This window comes from Gymnoscopelus microlampas (genome assembly GCF_963454915.1).
Source record: "Gymnoscopelus microlampas genome assembly, chromosome: 9".
Classification (NCBI taxonomy): Eukaryota; Metazoa; Chordata; class Actinopteri; order Myctophiformes; family Myctophidae; genus Gymnoscopelus; species Gymnoscopelus microlampas.
In genome coordinates this window covers 17,288,074-17,309,488 of record NC_139946.1, presented here as the reverse complement: position 1 = coordinate 17,309,488, position 21,415 = coordinate 17,288,074, and the positions used below count along the sequence as shown (strand labels likewise).

The 21,415-nt window shown below is 44.0% G+C and overlaps 1 protein-coding gene across 3 annotated transcripts in view; it reads left to right on the top strand.

Moving 5' to 3' along the window:
* ptprsa (protein tyrosine phosphatase receptor type Sa) overlaps positions 1 to 21,415 on the top strand; it is a 281,342-nt gene that overhangs the window by 177,377 nt on the left and 82,550 nt on the right. For all 3 annotated transcript variants that reach the window (XM_084067853.1, XM_084067854.1, XM_084067852.1), the window contains exons 11-13: positions 10,077 to 10,430; positions 13,536 to 13,729; positions 19,183 to 19,300. In XM_084067853.1, the coding sequence (XP_083923979.1) occupies positions 10,077 to 10,430; positions 13,536 to 13,729; positions 19,183 to 19,300 (666 nt within the window). The remainder of the gene's footprint in view (positions 1 to 10,076; positions 10,431 to 13,535; positions 13,730 to 19,182; positions 19,301 to 21,415) is intronic.

Here is a 21,415-nt window from a genome sequence, read left to right as displayed (position 1 = left end):
TTGCATATACAATGGGTGATAAGAGGTTAAATTCAATCAGCAAATTCAATTCAACCTGTCGGACTATGGTGGCTTATAACCTTTTACCCTCTATTTTAATAGTATATATATTCTTTAACCTCTACTCTGAATGGGCGCACCGTACCGTGTCAGACAAATTGAGTCTTTGCGGACGGACAAATTTGTCAGCTTCTTTATACCTCTCCCGTTCACTTCTGTTCAGATTTTCCTTTTCCTTTTGTCAACAGCAAGTGCACTTTTCTCACACGTGACACATGAGACACAAAAAAAAATCCCTTTTACCTCTGTGACTGCCGTGGCTTTCTGCCGAACACCACAGAAGAGACGGTTTGGGAGGTTGGGTGGGGTACATGGGTCGGACAACCACCCAAGGTAGTTATATTATGGCTGATTTATATATTTGGTTGCTCGTTGTGTTGCACACCGAAAATAGCCAATCTACAAGCTAGCGTGACGTGTGGTGAGCTTGTAGATTGGCCATTCTCGGTGTACAACACCGGCACGCGCCCAAGCATAAACCAGGCTATAGTCCCAGCAGCAGATCAGAACAGTAACAATTTACTTTTTTTCAGATATGGCAGGAACACAACTAAATTATTTAAACACACAGGGCTAAAAATAACCCTGACATCATAGCTCAGAGTAGGAGAGTAGAGCACAGTTGGCTTAACAAATCCGACATGAGCCGAGGAGGGACTAGTGTGGAGCTGACGGTATGAAATGCACTCCTCTCCTGATGTCCCCCAGAGGATGCACCACACCACAGTGTACAGACCCCTGCTTTAAGGTCAACACTGCGATCAGAAACATCTTCATCAAACATATTAAGGTAGCTACAGATTGTCCTGGATTAGGGATGGATCTGAACACAATATTCTTGGGGTAAGCGCTGAAATGTCTGTCCTCCTCTGGTAGATTGGAGAGGCTTTAGAAAGCAAAGGACATTTGATCCGGCAGGAGTCGACGGACATGGGTAGAAAGCCACGGCGGGGCAGTGTGAGGAGAATACCTTTTAACACATTTTCTGTTTCTGTCCGTGCAAACCTGCTGGGCCGCAACCTAACCAGGCCGTTTTTTTGAACAAACTTCACAATTCTCTGTTTGTTTTGTTTTGTTTTTGTTATCGCTGGAGGAGAGCTTCACAGACAGTGCCGAGTCACTGAAGAGAGCACCAGTTGCATGCGACATTACCCCCCCCCTCCCCGTCCACCGGGGGTGCTGTTGAGAATCATGCAACTCCTCCACCCCTCTGAACTTTGTATGCTCAAGGCATGAAACCAACCTATATGTCCATCAGACCTCCCTCCCTCCCTCCCACAACCCCTGTCCCTCCCTCCTCATCTCTGTCTTGGCGTGTCTTGGGTGTACGTGCACATCTTCCACTGTTAACGTGTATTTGTGAGTCCCCTTACCCTCCTCTTTTGCGTTGTTTTACTGAACTGGAAGCGGCAGGTGGATTGGATCGGATACACCTTCCTCTCTACTTCCACTGTACCTTCCCATCTATCTATCTCTCTCTCTCCCTCTCTCTCTCTCTCTCTCTCTCTCTCTTTCTCTCTCTCTTTCACTCTCTCTCTCTCGTCACTTGTTCCCTTGCGAGACGGAACAAAAAAGCTCTCCTTGGAATGGCTTGACATCACCTTTTCTGTCCTCTTCCTCCCCTTTTTCTGTTGAGTCTTTCGAGAAAAGGTTTTTGAGTTAGCCGAGTTTTTTGTTTCTTAACATTAGTTTTCTGAGATTTCACACGAGCAGCATACCTATACTGCTTCTTCGAATATCTCACACCACAAAAAACTGTAGCTTGTTGCTATTGGCTGCCCACCCTAACCCTAACCTCTCACCGCTGAGGTTCTCAACGTTGGCTGGTGGTCCAGGAGGACCACCAGAGATCCAAAAGGACAATTACTGGTCTGTACGTACACTCTTGGGAGTGTCCGCTCCCACGAGTGTACAATGGGGATCTTTGGGACCCCAGTGTTAATTTAACTCTGAGAGTGTACAAATTCTGTATGCTCTCAGAGTTACAGACCTGTAAGGGTCCATTTGGACCCCTGGTGGGCCCTGGACCGGACGTTGAGAAACAGTGGGTTAGAACAATGACAGACTTAGGGCTAGACACAATAAGACAAACAAAAATCAACTGTCCCCCTACCACACATGACACACAACACATCACAAACTATCATAACTTGATCTTTTGGATCCCATGGAGGTAAGTGGTTGTTTTTATTGTTGTTGTTTTTTTTGGTGCAGGCCAGGGGTCTCCAGTCTGCCGTGACCCTTAGCAATAGGGTTATAATATAAATAAATCATCTATAAATGATAGCCTAATAAAATATTCAATTAATAATCTATCCCTATTTTGGGCATGTCATAAAAATATATATTTTTTTAAATGTGTAAAGAAAATGTGTCGATGAAATGATAAAGTAGTGAAAATAGCAGATCTACAAGCTCACAAAGTGTTGCAGGACATAAGGGAGTGAAAAATAACGCCTGAGTGGTTCATTGATTTGTTAATGTATAAACATTTTAATATTGTATAATATAGAAAATACGCGCTAATCGTACGGTATAGTAAATAATCGCTAAGAAAATAATACATTTTGAGAAAATAATACATTTTCTTAGCCCTACTTTGCAATGACCTGAGAATGACCCCGATGCCAGTACATCTTGACAACCTTCAATACATGTCTGTTCACCAAGAAAAAAAACCCCAGAAAAGAAAGACGTCCCATCAGAGAATTGAATAATAGCGTGCCAGGAGGCTCTCTCTACATGACGCTGTAAAATATTAATCTGACATGTCTGTGGTTTCAGCAGGAATAACAGCTTTCCCACCAGACGTCTCTGTGAGTCGATGGAGCTCTGTGTGAAACACAGGGCTCAGGTTAAGTGTCTTTTCGGGTGCCGTGCAGCACAGGCAATAGAAACTGCCTGTCTTTTCTTAGGAAAAACACACACCGAGCTAAGTCCATTAGTGTGTAGAGCCATAAGCACAAGGCCCCCCACTGAAAGGCCTATCAGCTTCACCACTTAAATCTACCCGACTGTACTGTATGTACTTTGGTGACTAGATGTCAGGCCCTCTCCTTTTTCCCCCTCTACACCAGATTCCGCCCCTGAAAGTTGCAGATCTATCTATCATCTACAAGCTTATAGTGAGTTTGTAAGATCAGCAATTGTTCGCCCCAATGTGGTCAAAGACAGCATCATATGTGCAGTACTCGAGCAACAATTGAATTTGGAACGGGAATCCAAAATGTGCGCGTGAGGGTGGCCCCTTCGTACGACACAAATCTAATCGACACCTATTTGGATTACATGTAGTATGAGGGACAGGCATTTGACTGCAGGTCCTCGTCGGCAGATCTGCCCCGGAATATTCCAGCGCCTCTGTAAGCTAAGAATCCAATTACCTTGTTGTGACACTGCCAGAGACCATCATTAAAAACACACACCTCATTGGAGAGGGGCAACATGAGATTGACACACACGCTCGCGCGCACACAAACTCACGTTTGTATTGCTGTACTCGTGAGGACATGCTTGTAGATTCACTATCTTTTTGCGCGATACCAGAGTGCAATTAAGTACAAATCAGACATAACTCCAAATGCCCTTCCATCTCTTCCTAATCGTAAGCATAACTCCCCCAAAACAAAGTTATACCATAAAGCATTTCTCTTGTAAATTTGTCCTCAAAATGTCTATTCTACCATACTGGTGGGGCCATTTTGGTCCTCACAACTACAGTAATACAAGTACACACACACACACACACACACACACACACACACACACACACACTCACACTCACACACACACACACACACACACACACACACACACACACACACACACACACACACACACACACACACACACACACACACACACACACACAAGCACAAGCACATAAGCACACACCCGCAAGCAAACGCAATCTCTCACTCATACGGAGGCTTCCAGTGTAATGAGGAAGCCTTATTTACCAGCTGCATGACTGGGCCAGCTGCCCTCACGCTGATATATTTGAACATTAATAATGTGCGAAGGAAAAGGGAGGAGGGCCACAGGAACAGACACAAAATGATACGCACCCAGCATTTCAACTCGGGTCAAATATGTTTGTTAAAAAGCTCCTCTCACAAACAGCTGTGGTGGTGTCACAAAATGTTTTAGCTTAGGACAGCGAGTCCCAACCTGTGGGCCACCGGGGCCCACTAGTGGGCTGTGAGGATATTGCGAGTGGGACCCCCAAATAATTGCCAAACAAATCAGAACCCTAATAATAACAATAATTTGATATTATAAAATTCATAAAAATAAAAATAAATAAAAAACTCAAGGTATTTCTTATTTAAAACCTGTGATAACGATCAACAGGAACTTAAAGTATACTACATTAGCTCCTTTAATCCAAGCTAGAACACAATCAATTGATTGGTCATTAACATAAAAATGCTCTGAAAATGCACGTGGCCCAACCGGTCTGACCACTTAACTGGTCAGATGGTCAGATTTAAGTGGTCAGATGGGTGTGCAGCCAACGCTTTCGTCCAGAAAGGGTTGGGGACCACTGAGCTGGAAAAAAGATACACTTAAGCCCTGCCCTATTTACTTAAATTGCGACACGTTGTGAGCTTGTGAATCTGCTATTTTCGCAATTCTTCTTTTTATATTATTTTTTACATTTTCACCTATAATGACATGCCCAAAATAGAGATGCCAGCCAGGTTCAAAGTGGTTAGCGTAACTACGTAAACCATTTTCAGGGCCTTGGATGCATTTGAGCCTTATGTTATGTTACGTTATCTGGCAGCCTGGAGAGCCCTTGTGGAGTCAAATGAAAGATAGACGGTATAATTGTCTACTGTTTACTTTACTCTACATTATCTCTGGTGCAAAAAGAAAAGAAAAAGAAAAACCTGTTCACAGAGCGTTGGAAGTGTGTGTGTTCAGCCATCGTGGCATCTCCCGGAGGCTGTTGTCATGGGGATCACGTTGCCGAGGCTCCTCTAGAAAACCAGGCACATGTACAATGTAAAATACTGTACATGTACTGTCAATATCGATCTGTCTGTTAATGTACTGGTTTCAAAAGAACAATTTCGGGTCTGTAACTGTTCATTTAACTCTGAGAGTGTACGAATCTCTGAGAGTGTACGAATGGAACCAAATGGACCCTCACAGGTCCATTTGGTTCCATTTGTACACTCTCAGAGTTACAGACCCGACGCTTGAGAAACAGATGTTGAGAAATAGATGTTGAGAAACAGCGTGTTGACGTATGGAAAAGGTATGGTGTGTACACAATCAATACTGTATTATTGCTTGATGAAAATCTCTCCCAAGTGCAAAGACCGCTTACACTGCTAAAGTCTTGAGTGGTGATTTAACTCCAGAGAGTGTAAAACATGGGTCAATATTGTTACAGTAAATGAACTGAAATTAAGCACATTTGTATTTACGTACATTGTGTTCTAGGGAGATTTTCATTAAGCGCCAACAGTATTTATAGTATACACTATACCTAGGTTAATATACTAGAATAAGACCAGTGGACAGTTCAGACTCAACATAATTCTCTCCACCTTGCCCCCTGAGACGTCCTTGCTCGTGATGCCTAACTGAACTCGGCAGCAACCTCGATCCATTTTTATAAGACCTCTTCGGTCCCTTATTAGTAAAGGGTGAGAAGCATTTAGCTTGTCCGGCCGTAATTGGTAGCAGTGACCCCCATTCAGAAACAGCGCCTCCTGGGATATGCCTCCTCTAGTCAGTCCAGGTTCAGACAATGTTTTTTTTGTGAGAGACCCGGTTCAGACACAGCCCGCGGCAGAGGGTCCACATCCAGAGAGCTGGTTAAAAAAAAAAAAAAAGTCTCCCAGGCTCTGTCTCCGTCCCAAGCATCAACAGGGAGGAGGACAACGAGATGGACCCTGGTTAGGATTGGGCATTTAGTGGGAGTTTTTTTGCAGTGCGGGGACTGCAGTGGCCCTAGAACGGCAGATAAGAATCCCATTTCATAGCCTCAGAAATCATTTCACGCATTGCCGATGAGCTCCGGGGGCCGAGCCCCCTGGATTGTCGGGCTTTGTTACACATTTAGATTCTACCTTTGAGCCGCCGGCATTCCAGTCGAGTGTTATCTCTCAAATTAAAGTGGCAGATTCTAAATCCGCTGTATTTAGCCAAACAAGCATTTTAGCCCCCCACTTACTGTAATTGCATGCAAGGGTTTTTAGATGTATTAGAATATTTTAGTCCTGTTTAGCACCGGGATGGACATTTGCCATAATGGAGCGGATTAATTCCTCTAATGATCCACAAATACCAGTGTCCCGTGGTTCGTCATTGGTGATGGAAATGACACAAACACACAGTTTTAACCCCGATAGTAAAAAGCACTAGGCAATCTGTGTCTGACATGGAGCGAATGACCCGTTGTAGCTTAACCTTCCTCAACGCTGTATCTAAATCCATGACATTTTCATTTGAAGGTATTCATAATCATTAGGTACACCGCCATGTATTTAACACAGGAGGCCTTGTGCCAAGACTTTGCCTTCACATCACAATATATTTAATAACTTAAACCCCTATATGCTTAGTTGACAGGAGTCCCCCACGGCTCTATACTAGGCCCCCTCCTGTTTTCACTCTACACTAAATATCCTCGCCAAAATAGCTGATCTCCAAGCTTCTAGACGTGCTGTTTTCACCGTTATGTTTTCCCCAGATGGGGACACTAGGGTTCACACGGTTTACCTTCCTCAGTGCTGTATGCAACCTTAAAGCCATGCCACATGCATTTGAAGGTATTCACAATGATTAGGTACAGTACACCAGTGTGCGTTTCAACACAGCACACTTCGTAGAGAGCTTCCCTTTAACATGACAATAGACTTAAAAGTCAAATATGGGGGCGGGTGGGGGTCGGGGCTGGTATCAATACAAACATGACTAATTATTTGTCAGATACTGTAGCATTCAGAAACTCTTTTTCAGAGACTTCAAAAGAGCCTCCGGCGAGGCATTAGTCAAGTCTCCTCTTTTGTCGGCATATAGTTCTAGTATTTATAATCCCTCCACCGGTCTTCATGGGATATGCAGTTTTACCAAAGCCGCTGGCGCTGGCCTAGCTGGCCCTGCTGTCTTTAAGCCTTTATCAGGCATGAGGGGTCTGCACGGAGCGATAGCCAGACCCCTGTCAGATCCAACGGCCTTCCCTACTGCACAATGATGGAGAACTGAGCAATCACTCTTGACGTGGAATACAATATGAGCAGAGGAAAAAGAAGCTGAAAGGCTCAGAAATCCAGTAAGACCGTAAGTAAATAAGCCCATTGGACACAGAGAAGAAGGGCTGGGGGCATGTGGTCCTGTCCCATTTGCCGTGTGCCAGAACAGTCAGTCCTATATATCTTAAGACGCAAAGGATGCTCTCTGATGGCTAGAAATCTGCTTTTAATTTCATCTTTATATGTCATTTTGTCGCCGTCGTTGTTTTGTTCTCCTTCCCAAAAGGACGACGCAGTCAGTCAGAATCATTAACCTTTTATGAAACTGGCAACACAACACAGTGTTGTTACTGCGCCGTGTTCTTGTGTTTTTCTTTCAAAACGCTGTGATACACAGAGCTATGGAATGGGATTTATTAAAAAATAAAACGATAGTGAAACAAGGAAAGAAAAACATTTGGTCCAAGGAAGAAAGCGAGAGGAGGTCACGGGAGTAGGTTTTCCCCCCCCAGTAGCTTCCTGCCTCTCACAGGCCTGTGGACCCTCCTGCCCCCCCAAAGATACGAGAGAATAAGACAGTCCTTTGGTTCCAGCACAGAGCCCAACATTCTCCCTCCCCCAACCTCACGACAACGTGTCCAAAACCAGGACAGCTCCACCAGTAAGATAACCACTTAAACCCTCTTGTCTTAGTGAAACGGACCGATCTACAGGCTCACAATGCGTCGTGTTTGTGATGCATTGTGAGCCTGTAGATCGGCTATTTTTGGGGGGAATGTTCCCCGCCCAGAATAGGCACGCAGGACCTCAGGTTCAAGTGGTTAAAGGTGTTAATTGGCAATTGGTAAAACGGGGATATAATAAGGTTCAGAACTGAAATCTGTGACAAGCTTGGATGGAAAGTGTTGCTGCTCACTGACTGTGGAGTGGAACTCACTCCACAGTCAGGTGCTGCTGGTAAGAAAGTCTTAAACAGTTAGTGTATGTGGAAGCCAGGTACGTATGAGGTAGTCAGTTACTTGTGAGCTTTTTCAGTTATGTTTTTTCTTTTCCTTTTTTAAAAGTTAAATGTTGTTTTCCCGTTTATGCTTAGTAGCCTGTTTTTTCTTCTTCATGTTTTTTATGAGTTGTCATTTTGGAACCCTAACTGTTTTTGTGTTGTTTTCTTTGTTTCTTTTTTTTTTTTTTTTCGAGTCACCTGGGTTAAAAGACAAATTCATTTTTTCCAGCCGCCACTGCCTCAATTTATCATTTATGTCTCCAGCCCTGTTGTTTTGGAATGAAAACATGCCGTGTTTCTGTTCAGTTCTGTTCTTGTTGTCTCTATGGGTTTTCATTTTCACTTCTGCTCCCGGGTTTCGTTGAATGCTATTATGCATTTTATGTTTGTCTTGGTATGATTTCCTTTTGTGTCCAATTATTTCAGCAATAATACTGTACATCACAGATGCGAATGTAATAATGAACTTGGCTCGAAACCGCAAGATGGTTGGGGAAATTATTTTATACTCGCACGAGGAGTATTGGAAGAGACAGAGAGAGAGTTCGACTTGAATAGAAATCTTCTCATACATGTGCTTTTATCCGTATAATACCAAACTCTGGATGAGCAGTGGAACATTTTATCACTCCCTTGCACAGAGCTAGCACGCGCTCTCTCTCTCTCTCTCTCTCTCTCTCTCTCTCTCTCTCTCTCTCTCTCTCTCTCTCAGGCGAGTGAGTCCAAGCTGTAAGAGCCTTGGCTCAGATTAGAAAGTAGAGGCTTTTTGAGGAGTGTGATTTAGAAAGTTCACAGATGTGTAGTTTTTAATATGTGTTGGAAGAAGTGCTCCCGCATTTTAAAAAGAAAACCCCAGCCACTGTGTTGGAAAGCTTTTATACTACAAATCAAAATAGGCCCACTGAAGCTTTCCTTCTTGTTCACGCTGAGAAGTAGAACTTCTTTTTAGCTCCGGTATCTCTAAAGATGGGTATGAAAAAGTGTTTTTCTCTCGTAGCTATATAGAGCATATTGTCACTGTCGGGCGGAAATCCAAAACCGGTAAAAACATTTTTAAAAGTCTGGTGGGATCCAAAAACTACTTTTCAGAAAATGAAAAAAAAAGAACCTGTGTTCCAATGGATCCAATGTAATTATTATTTAGTCACAAGCTTTTGTTAATTCAGTATATTTTTACACAAAAAAGAGCAAAAAGAGCAGATCTAGCTTGTAGATCAGCTATTTTTGCTACTTTAGTATGACAATAATTAAATGTTTGCAACTAGTGAATGTTTTAGAGTCTTCCTTAGTACTGGATGGGGAGTGCTTTATAGCACCATTATTAATTGCAAGGACCCCTATAACTCTTGAGAGCATACAAAGGGCCCATTTGGTAGTTTTGTATTTGCTAAACAGGCCTATACAGTGTTGAGTTAGCCCTGCATCTCGGCCATCTTGCTTCATTATTACAAACACCTGTGTCATTGTCCTTTTTGAAGTCTTTTCCGTTGACATTTGCCAGATTCTGTTTTTTTAATTTGTAATTTAGTTTGTACTTCATGTTGAGCTCATTTCGTACCTTTTGTTCCATTTTCCGTACGTTCTCATTGTTTTCTTCTTTTTTAAGTTGAAACTTTTCCGTTTTATCATTTTCTTTATCTCTCCCATCTTTTTTTGTTTTTTTGTTTTTCAACCCCCCTTCCCTTCCTTTTCCTTCCCATCCTCCCCCCACCCATTCCTCCCCCCATCCTACCCCCCTCCCCTCCCTCCCTCCCCCCTCTCTACCTGCTTGCCTTGCCCCCCGCCCCCCCCTCCCCCCCTCCCAGAGCCCTCAGCCCCCCCTCAAGACATTAAGTGCAGCAGTTCCAGCTCCACCACTCTGCTGGTAAGTTGGCGCCCCCCGCCTGTGGAGGGCCAGAACGGCGCCCTGGCGGGGTACACCGTGCGCCACCAGGTGGTGGTGGTGGCGGCGGCGGGGGAGCAGCCGCCTCCGGGAGGGGAGGCCGGCGCGGCCGGCGCCGGCGAGGCAGAGGAGCCGCCGTCCGTCCCGGCCACAGAACAGCAGGTGCTGCTCCAGAGGCTGGAGAAGTGGACCCAGTACCGGGTGACCGTGGCCGCCTTCACCCAGGTGGGGCCCGGGCCCGAGAGCGAGTCGCTGCTGTGCCGCACCGACGAGGACGGTAGGTGGTCCCCACTCACTCACTGTCCTAATCCTAATAATAGATACGCCCGGTGCTTCTTAAACGCTGTGTGTGTGTGTGTGTGTGTGTGTGTGTGTGTGTGTGTGTGTAATGGTGTACAATACATCTTATTGGACTGCAACAGAGATTGATGACAGAGAGAACCGTTTAGCGTTTGTTTGTGTCCGCATGTCATTTTATATATCATAACAAGCAGATATAGACAGATATTTACAGGTGTGTCCTTCTTTGTATGTGCATCGTACGTGTGTGTGTGTGTGTGTGTGTGTGTGTGTGTGTGTGTGTGTCTGTCTGTCTGTCTGTCTGTCTGTCTGTCTGTCTGTCTGTCTGTCTGTCTGTCTGTCTGTCTGTCTGTCTGTCTGTCTGTCTGTCTGTCTGTCTGTCTGTCTGTCTGTCTGGCGTTACTATTATGGGGCTTTAGCGTTAAAAATACATTTGAAAATTGTCCTAAAAATGTTGATGTCCTCACGAGTACGTAGCATTACAAACGTGTGTGTGTGTGTGTGTGTGTGTGTGTGTGTGTGTGTGTGTGTGTGTGTGTGTGTGTGTGTGTGTGTGTGTGTGTGTGTGTGTGTGTGTGTGTGTGTGTGTGTGTGTGTGTGTGTGTGTGTCTCTAACGGTGTATGTACTTTACAAGCATACATCACCGAGATTGACAGTGTCCCACAGACACTTACACACATTTAATACCCACTCTTCAAATCAAGCACTTCCAGCCTTGTGAGATGAAATAAGAGCATCCAACAGTAGATATCACCCTGGGGAAATCTAGCGTGTCACTATTAAAACCCAGCCAACCTCGTGCAATTTATAGCCGCTGTCGCCGCCGTGTGTGTGGTGCACCTCCTCCCATGTTCTCTGTAGGCTTTTAATAGTATCCTACTATTCAGGAGAACACCGTAGCGACTAGCTTAGTTACCATGAGGGACTTGTGTAATAAACGCGACCAGCCGTTACAATCACTTTAAAAACCAACATTACAAGCAACGCGATACAGACCCAGTTGATCGATGTAACAAATGTACTAAGTGCCGAGGCAAAGCAATCAGAGCAGTCGAGGAAAAGATGGGAAAGAATTATGTTTTTTTTAAATTAATTAGACGTGCAACGTGATCAAAGTGGAGTAGACTTGACACATTACAGCAGGGGTTCCTAAACTCCTTAAGCTTTAGACACGAAAGAGAACTTTGGTGTTTCCCCGGGATCCAAGCTTTCAAAAATGACATCATGACCTTGTAGATCGGTAGGTGTGAAGGCCGCATCATGGCCCAAACTCTAGATGTGAGAGAAATTAAAGCGAAAGTGGTTAATTGTGCCAGTAGTGGGTCTTATACAAAGTTAACCAATGAAAAGTATTAACGAGAGCTTGGGACTAAATAACTACATTTACTGTAAATAACTATTTGCTTTTCACTCATAAAAACGCTGCATTACATGTTCATACTCATTGAACACACCCACACCCGGGAGCTGTCCACTACAGTCCACTACATTCCATATTATACCTCCCAGCAGCTCCAGTGGAGCAGCTAGAGGTCAGGCTGCAGCCATCTCATTGCTGTGGTTCAGGGAAGGACCCAGGTTTTCATTTTATTTTATGTCACGTGTCTCCTCTCAAACACAATCTCCCCCACCCGGTTTCAAGCCGGTGACCTTCCGACCAGGATCGAGCGCATCTTCAAAGCCCTCTGGGTTACTGTTTTTTTTTATTGAGGTTATGAGAGAGGTGTCTCTCACAATGTGTCTGGGAGTGGGGTGAAGACCTGTCCTTATGAGAGTGACAAGAGCTCACGGTGATGGAGGGAGACCTACCTGTACTGCACTGCACACAGACAGACAGGCTGAAGGAAAGAAAGGGAGGGCAGGAGAGAGGGGAGATCAGTACAGTACAATAAGCAAGGTAGTCACATACGTATACATCAAATGCAGAGAGACAGTGTCTTACCTCAGTAAAAACTAGGATCCCAGGGAAACCAAGAACCTAGCATCAGTCGAAACAATAATATAATTATCGAAATAGCAATTTGTACATTTAAACTATAGGATACCAGGTAAACATAAACAACAAACTTAGAATCAGAATCAGTTTTATTTTCACGTCACAGGTAATATAGGCGTAAATCGGTGGGTGAATTTTGTTTTGTGCGAGCTTCATCAATCAGGAAAGAAAGGAAAACAAATCTCCTACATAGAGATGGAGGAAGATGGGAAGGGGAGAGAGGATAATTCTTTTCTCTGGGCAATCATGGAGGCGTGTATGTCTGTGATTGTTGTTTTCTTGTGTTTATGGGTTTGTCTATCACTCTTGCCCTTCAGCCTGATTTGATGGGGTGTGTGTGTGTGTGTGTGTGTGTGTGTGTGTGTGCGTGTGCGTGTGCGTGTGTGTGTGTGTGTGTGCTTGTGGGCGCTTGTTTCCCCCCCGCAAAATTCTGACATATAACGTCGGAATTAAGAGAACAAAACTATGGATTCTGAGATCTTACGTTTTTTTTGTTGGGGGGGGGGGGGGGGAATAGCAGATCTACAAGCTCACAAAGTGTCGCATCGAAACACTTTGTGAGCTGGTAGATCGGCTATTTTCCATATAGCAGATGTACATATTAGGGTTAAAGCGGTTAAACCGATTTTGATTGGTATATTAACACATTTTGCTCGGGGGCCCCCTGGGACCTCCATGAGTGCGTTCCGGGGGTCCCCGGAACGCACTTTGAGAACCACTGACCTATTATTATTCAAATATTTGTATTGAATGTTTCCAACATGTTTTATACACACACGCACACACACGTAACAAACAATCACAAAACACCACCGACACTAGTACTCAATACAACATAAAACAGGTAAACATGCAAACCAATTTGTTAAATAACCAAGAATGAAATCACATTTTAGTACAATACATTGGCAAAGAAAGCGAAATCAATATTACAAAATTAAAAGCAATAAAGATTTTTTTTTAAATAAAATGAAATACAAAATCTATAAAAAAAATGAAATTAACTATAGCTGGGGGGATAGGGTTAAAAGGGAGGGGAGAGAACCACTGACCTAAACATTACGTTTCGTGACCCACCCACACAGTTCCGGGAGCTCCTCCGAGGCGCGTGGAGGTGGAGGTGCTGAACTCCACGGCTCTGAAGGTCCTGTGGAGGTCGCTGACCCCGGGCAAGCAGCACGGCCAGATCCGGGGCTACCAGGTGCACTACGTGCGCGTGGAGAACGGAGAGTCCCGCGGCCTGCCCCTCATCAAGGACGTCATGCTGGCCGACGCACAGGTACATTATAACACCCATCTCACCTCGCCACCCGTCCTCGTTTTTATTATGAGACGCACCTATGGTTTACAGCAGGGGTTCTCTTTTCGTGCCAAGGACCAGTGGTGTAAAAAGTACTCAAATGTTTTAATGAAGTAAAAGTATCAATACAACATTGTAAAAAAATACTCTGTTACAAGTAAAAGTCTGTTATTCAAAATGTACTTGAGTAAAAGAACAAAAGTTTTGGCATCAAATTATACTTTAAGCACCAAAAGGAGAAAGTATTCATTATGCAGAATGTTCATTTTCACAAGAGAAGATTCCTGTTAAAAAAAAATCAAATGCTTTCAAGATTTTTCAAAAATGTTCAAAAATAGTACAAGCTGTGAGCTTTTATATCTGCTATTTTGAATAGCCAATGTTAAAATATGGATAAAGGAGTTCAAATTATTGTGATGCTGTATTAACACATTTAGCTGGGGACCCCCCGGAACCCCCTCAACGACCCCTGGGGGTCCTTGGACCCCACTTTGAGAACCACTGGTCTACAGTGTAGCAATTCCCAACCTGTGGTCCGTAACTTGACATTACTGCCAAACCATTTTCCTAAGCATACTGTAGGCTTTTAGATGTTCGAGGGAGCCATTGGATCCCATTAATGTCAGAACATTATGAAAATCATAGCTAATCGAACACACTACATTTCTCTGCAGTGTTATTTTACTCTGAGTTACCATATGGTTGTGTTTTAATTAAACTATAATACACAAGAGGGAGTGCTATAACATGAGATATTGGCACTGAGATATTGTGCCGTAGATCAGCACACCCGTGCTAGTGTCAAACAGCATAGCTCAACCTCCTAGTGTGGCATTTATGATTTAAAAAAGAAATCCCATTCTAGTGCAACTCCTGCTTACTTTTTTGTAAGTGGGATAAACCTTTGACCCATTTGGAGTATTTTTAGGTGCAGGCTAGCAGTCCATGTCAGGGATAAATGTTTCTACGAAGCCAACGGATTTGACATACTGTAGTTGTTATAATACTGTACATATTCACCCAGTAGTCAAATAATGCTCATGGACCACAATGATTAAATCAGATTATATTAATTTAGGTAGACTTTATTTGTCCTCTGAAGGGAAACTGAAGCATTGCAGTAGCCATGAAATAAATGCAGAAATAAATAAAATACAGGAAAGAAGGATAGGAAGGGATTGGCGGAGGGCAGGCTCATTAGAATGATTGCATTACTGATTTTATTAGATTAATCATCACAAGATTAGCATTTCTCCTGAGTTTTACCGTACCACAATGGCAGAGACTTGCAACAGCCCTGCCAACACATAAACGGAAAAGGTATTTGTACAAACAATTTTTGCTCACACGCAAACTGCAAATGCACACTTGCCTCTTTTTGCTTTATCAGGGGCTGTGAAAATATGTCTGTAAGATATGGGAACATGGGAGGCAATACGGATGCTTTCCCCAGTTGGATTTCATTTCATAACACTGCAATCTTCTCTTCCCTCGGACCCCAACAAGAGCTGTAATCAAAACTTCACTCTGGCCCCTTTCTGCTGTCCTCCCCGCCTGCCTTTTATTAGGAATGTCGAGGCTCTGGCATCATGGCAACCTCTGCCACCAAATGCTTGATTGTACTGCTTGGTATCAAGCACAAAGACTCCAAAAAAAATGCTGATTATAGTATTCTGCATCCAGGGGGAGAAGTGAAATTGGTATGAAGGCATTTCACAAAAAAATCTTGCCTCCTCTGACAGCTAGAATTATAATAGAAGCCTGTACAATGGACTCCCCCCACTTTCTTCTGACAAAACCTCTGTCAACACAATATCAGAGGAACACAGCCAAAGTGTGTGTTCTCCTTTTTTGTGCGCCAGCAATCATCCACATGGAAATTACAGCCTTGAAGAAAATAGGGGCAAACAGAACGCAAAAAAAAGAAAAATGAAAGGAAAACATCAGTACGCAATGCGACAGACACATTCATGGCTGAAATGAATCGCAGTGTACTGTATTTCTTGCACATGATAATGGTCTGTTGTGGGCGAACGAACGCCACCCATGTTGAATTTACTTTGAGTTTAGGCATTCAGCTATTCAGCTATTATCCCGAGCGACTTAAAAATTGAGCACAAGCAGCAAAACAAGCTTAAATTCCTACATCGGCAACATCATATGCAAGCAATCAAAAGAAGTGCAAGGGTCAGCAACCCAGACAATAGATGTAGTGAATATTCCCATGTCCCTTGAATTATGATGCATAAGCGCTAGGCAAAGAAATGTGCTTCTAAACGTACACGAGCAAGCACAAGGTAATTAAATGTCACTGAAATAGAATACATGCTACAGTAGTTCAAGATCGGCGTTCTAAGAGCGTGATGTTATTACGCTCCTTGTATTTGCGTTAAGAGTTTAGACGTCAGCTGTCGCTGGCTGTGGCCTCGCTGGAGTTTTGCTTTAAAACTTCCTTTGATGTGGAGTTGATGCTCTCTTAGCTGCAGTACGCCAGTGGTTCTCAAACATGTTCCTGTCAAGGACCCCCAAAGCTATATGCATTAAGCCAGAGGAGACCCCCATAAGAGATTTTTTGTTGATAGATTAGATTTAGTACATCATTCTATAACTGTCTGTACTGTACAGTAGGTGGAGAGAGTGAAACCTATGATCTGAATAGTTATTTGTACACATTCTCTCATTGATATTATTATCACTTTCAACTGGCATTAATATTTTGGCCATGCCATTATACAGTAGGTGAAAACTTTAAAACAGGATAAAGAATATCGGAAATACGGGGGTTAAGTGGTTTAAACTGGTCCTCGTGTTGCTGGGGACCCCCTGGAACCCCTCTCAAGGACCCCACTTTGAGAACCACCAGGCCTGCACACAAAACTAGCTTTAAAACACAGACTTGATGGGCCGTATCCACAGAGAATGCCTTTTCAGCTAAGGAGCGCTTTGGATATCATGTCCATAGTGTTTGCACACAGCTCGATTCCCGCACTGTTCAAAACTATCAACCATTCAGGTGTTCACTGCTCAAACGCCCTGTTAATGCGTTATTAGCACAAATAGCTTAGATGAAACAATGTACACATGGAAGTGGTTGTAGTAATGATTCAACGTTGGGTTGTTAAGTTATCGGTTTGTCACATACAACCAGCAGGATCAAATGACCGGCGCTCCTTTCCAAAAGTTAAACTGTTTCCAGCTTGAAGAGCCCAGGGCCCTGCACCAAAAAATGGCGGGCGTCAGCACCAACACGTCTTTACCATAGAAATACATGGAAGACTGGTGCTGCCAACTCAAAAGGCGTTCTATGTGGACACGGCCCCTAATCCCTTCAGTCATATCTGTTCCCTTAACATAAGCCCCAAGCTGCTTCTCAATACAAGCTGACTGTATTCACAGCACGGTGACCATTTCACTCTTAGCGGCCATAAGAGCAAAATGGCTGCCAGGCGTGTGAATTTGTGAAAAATGACCAGTGACCTGCTTCTGATAGCGCCTCGGCGCTTGCTCACCTCCGCTACCGCGACGGGCCTCTCTCCCGTCTTCTTTTTTACTCCCTCTCTCACACTGCTGTTTCTTCCCTTCTCTTTTCTTTTTCCTTCTCCTAAAACCAAAACGCTCTCTCCTGCTGCGCTCTGCTCCTCTGCTCTTTGGCGGGGGGCGGGGGGCAGTGGGAAACGGACGATACAGCTGAATATGTGAGTACAGAGTTTTCGCCTGAGTGCTTTTGCGTAGCGGCGGGGGGTTGGGGGGATATCTATAATAGTGGGTATTGCATCAAGCCAGCTCTACTGAGCTTACATCATACCCTTCCCCACCATTTGATGGACAAGTGTGGATAACAGATGGGTTCAGAGGTTGGTCTGCTTCCATCTCTGAGGTTAAACAATTCTCCTGCTCCACTAGTGATGTGCACATCACCATCACCAAGGACACAGACTTCTGTACTGTAATTGCCAATGCTTAATGCTGCCGCCTCCATGCACACTGCTGCAAAATGTCGGCTGATGCAATATCCACTTACCCTGCTGTTCTGGAATGCTTAACGCTACATGTGCTCTGTGTGTGTGTGTGTGTGTGTGTGTGTGTGTGTGTGTGTGTGTGTGTGTGTGTGTGTGCGTGTGCGTGTGTGTGCGTGTGGATGCGTGCGTGTGAGTGTGTTGCTGTGGTGTGTCTGCTTGTCTTGTGCTGTGACGTGAATATTTTTGGTTTTTGATTTTGCTGTGGTCACTTTTTTATTTTGTTTTTCGCTATGCTTTTGTGTTTTTTAAAGGCCAGTCCACACCAATGATTTGCGATGCAATACGAGAAATTGCAGGGGTCTGAATAGCCCCGTTGCAGGTCAGCGCAGTTTCGGGAATTCCGTTGCAAGTGGTTACAAGTTGCAACTCATTGCATTGCAAATCACTGGCGTGGACTGGGCTTTAGATTGTGATTTACGACATCTCTTCCTCCAGCTTCCAAATACATCGCATCTTTTGTTGTTCTCCGGGTCCTAAGCTTAAGACGCTAGTTACGATAATTGTCCAGCAGCTCGGTCTAAGAACCCTAAAACCTCAAATGGCTGCCTCGATACACCTCTGACTATAACTCAACCTTTTAAACCTCAGTAAATGTCATTTGCTGGTTTGTTTGTCCCCCACCCACCCCCATGCACACACACACAACCACACACACATCCCAAAACCCACGTGCACCCGCATGACGTGAATCCCACCAGAGACGGCACTTAAAGCTCATCTACCTTCATTGACCTCTCCCATCGCTAATGCCGACCAGCCTGTAAAAAAAGGAAAAATCATTTAGAGGATGCTCCTCTTGAAAGATTCATTAGAATTGATCCGGAGCTTCTTCCACTTTTAGAAAGTGGACTCCAGGCAAAGTTAATGTCCCAATGAGGTCTCACACGGAAGCCGGCATCCATCAGTTAATTCGTCGGCTTGGCGAGCGATTCAGTGAACGGAAGAAGAGGCCACTTTGCATTTAAGCCTGATTTACACTTAGTCGCGCGTGAGTGTCGTGCACCAAAGATAGCCGATCTGCAAGCTCACAACATGTCCCACCTGCTACGTGTTGTGAGCTTGCAGATCGGCTGTCATTGGTGCGCGAAACTAAGTATAAATCAAGCTTACATTTACCCTGCCTGCACACCGCCCCCTCACTCCCACCAATACTGTCTTGTCATCTCTGAAGATTTATCATAACTTAATGGAATGCTGTCCAATAACGTGAAAGGGTAATGTTGAATTTTAAAAGCATGCTGCTTGTATAAATTACCAGAGAAGGGCGAGGGGATGTTTTGACCTAGATGGGAAAGTTACATTAAAGGAAGTGGCTTAGTAAAAGTAAAAGAGCTCTCTTTAAGTCCTGTTTTGACACGTTTTTCCCCCCCACTCTTCTTCCCCTGTTTCCTCCCTACCTCCTGTCCGCTACAGGAAATGGTCATCGGCGGGCTCAAGCCAGACACCACCTATTCCATCACGGTGGCAGCGTACACCACCAAGGGTGACGGAGCCCGCAGCAAACCCAAGCTGGTGGTGACCAAGGGGGCAGGTCAGTACCTTCATGCTCGTTTTTAAATCACCTTTAGTCGAGAGAAGTGAGAGGAGATGCTGACAATAATAACGATGATAGTATCTGTGTATATGCTCTGATGAAGTAATATTAGCCTGCAGCATTTATTATTGCAATCACGTCCCACCGATTGTACTTGAACCTTTTCAGAGATCAAGAAAATACTGTGTTATTTTGTTTGTTTTCTTTTTGTGGAAGAATTGTCTGGCAAACTTTGACAGCTGACGGCTCCCCGCTGGGATCTCGAGAGGGCAGAGTGTGTGTTGGTTGTTCCCTGCACACTTTAGTCTTTGTCCATTTTAGTCTCCGTGGTAACCACAGGGGGATGTGTGTGACAGCATAAACACGGCACCTGAGTCTGAGTTGATCCTAAGGGGCTTAGTGACCCAGACCTGAGATTACCAGGAGAGAAAACTGTAAAAACTACAGGTGGGAGAAGTACTTTTTCTTTGTAAAAGTAGCAATACCACAATATAAAAAATTCTGTATGAAGTAAAAGTCCTGTATTCAAAATTGTACTTGAGTGAAGAACAAAAGTACTTGCATCCAAATATACTTACAGTAGCAAAGTAAAAGTACTAAAATCTTTCCAAATTTGTCACAATCTTTCGAAAATAGATTGGCTATTTTTGAATAGCCGAAAATTATAATTCTCTGACAGAAGCAGAGGCTTCAAGAGATCATATCCTGGAAGCCTAATACTGCTGTCATCTGTGCTGGTCTGCTTTGGTCTGCTGCAAAAGAGGGGCTCAGATGGTCCAAAGAATAGAATATATCAGTGATTCTCAGCCTGTGGGCCGGGGACCGCTGGTTGGCCGCGAGGGTATTGCAATTGGACCCCCAAATAATTGGCAAAACATTCAGATTTTAATGATAATATAATAATTTGTTAAAAAAAAAAACTAACCCCAACCTGAATCTTTGTAAGCCAAAAAAAAACTCTAAGACATCTTTTAAAACAATTTTCTCTCCCAGAAAATGGTCCCCACAATTTCTCAAATTCTACTATACTTGTGGGGACATTTTGCCTTGCCACAAGTATACTAATACAAGTACATACACAAACACTGCCACATCCATCATCCATCCATGCCCACAAACAACATGCACCTGGGCACACACACCGCCATGTGCCCCCTGCTGTGACAGATGTGACAGAGGATCAGGGCTGTCAGCGCTCGCTGACTGATGTGCCAGTCTCACTCTCTCCAGCTGTCTCTCAACGGGGGAAGCCTTTCCGTCTCTGTGACTGAAGTGTGGGAAAATGACTTTTGCCGTGGGCCCTGGATGAATGAAGGACGAGGGGGAAATACAGAGACGGAATAAAGGAAGAGACGAGCGGAAAGGAGAACAAAAAGGGTGAACAGAAATGTGTGTGTGTGTGTGGTGGCAGGGAAGGACCACTTTGTGATTAGAGAGATTGTTACATATAGCCCGAAGGTCGTTTCGGTTCAGGTGGCGCATGGGTAAAGTACCTGTACACCGCCTCAGAGTCTAGGGGTTCGAATCCACCATGGTGCATGCTGCCTGCCCTTGACCCAGCATCTATACGAGTGATTATCAACCTGTCTGGTGTGACTTATACTGTGTTGATTTTCAGGCTGTTATTACGGCTGCCAACATGTTAAAACTGTGTTGGCAGAAACTGCTACTGTTAACCAGAATAATTACTGCGGCAAATTTTGTAGGTTTCGTGTGTTAAATCACAGGCTAGTAATTCCTATCTACGTGCCGTCTTGTGAAAAAAAAAAAAAAAATGATCAGCTCCCTTTGGAGAATTTCCAACCCATGCTCCACTTTTCCTCCTTTTCTTTTCTTTTCTGTTTAGATTTCTGGACGTATCTCAGCAGATGTAGGTTGTAGTTTTGTGGCACAATGTGACAGGTAGACTCAAATCATCTCGCACAGGCTGACAAGGTGGATTATCGCGATTATTTTACCTTTTGCACGTCACACAGTGTGACAGGTAATAAGACCAAATAGTGCCGTGTACAAGCACCTTAAGGTGTCTTCCGTTACGTGGTGAAGTTTGACAACTTAAAGGAGCACTTCACCCATTTTCAACTATATCTTCACTATAATAGGTCCACACTA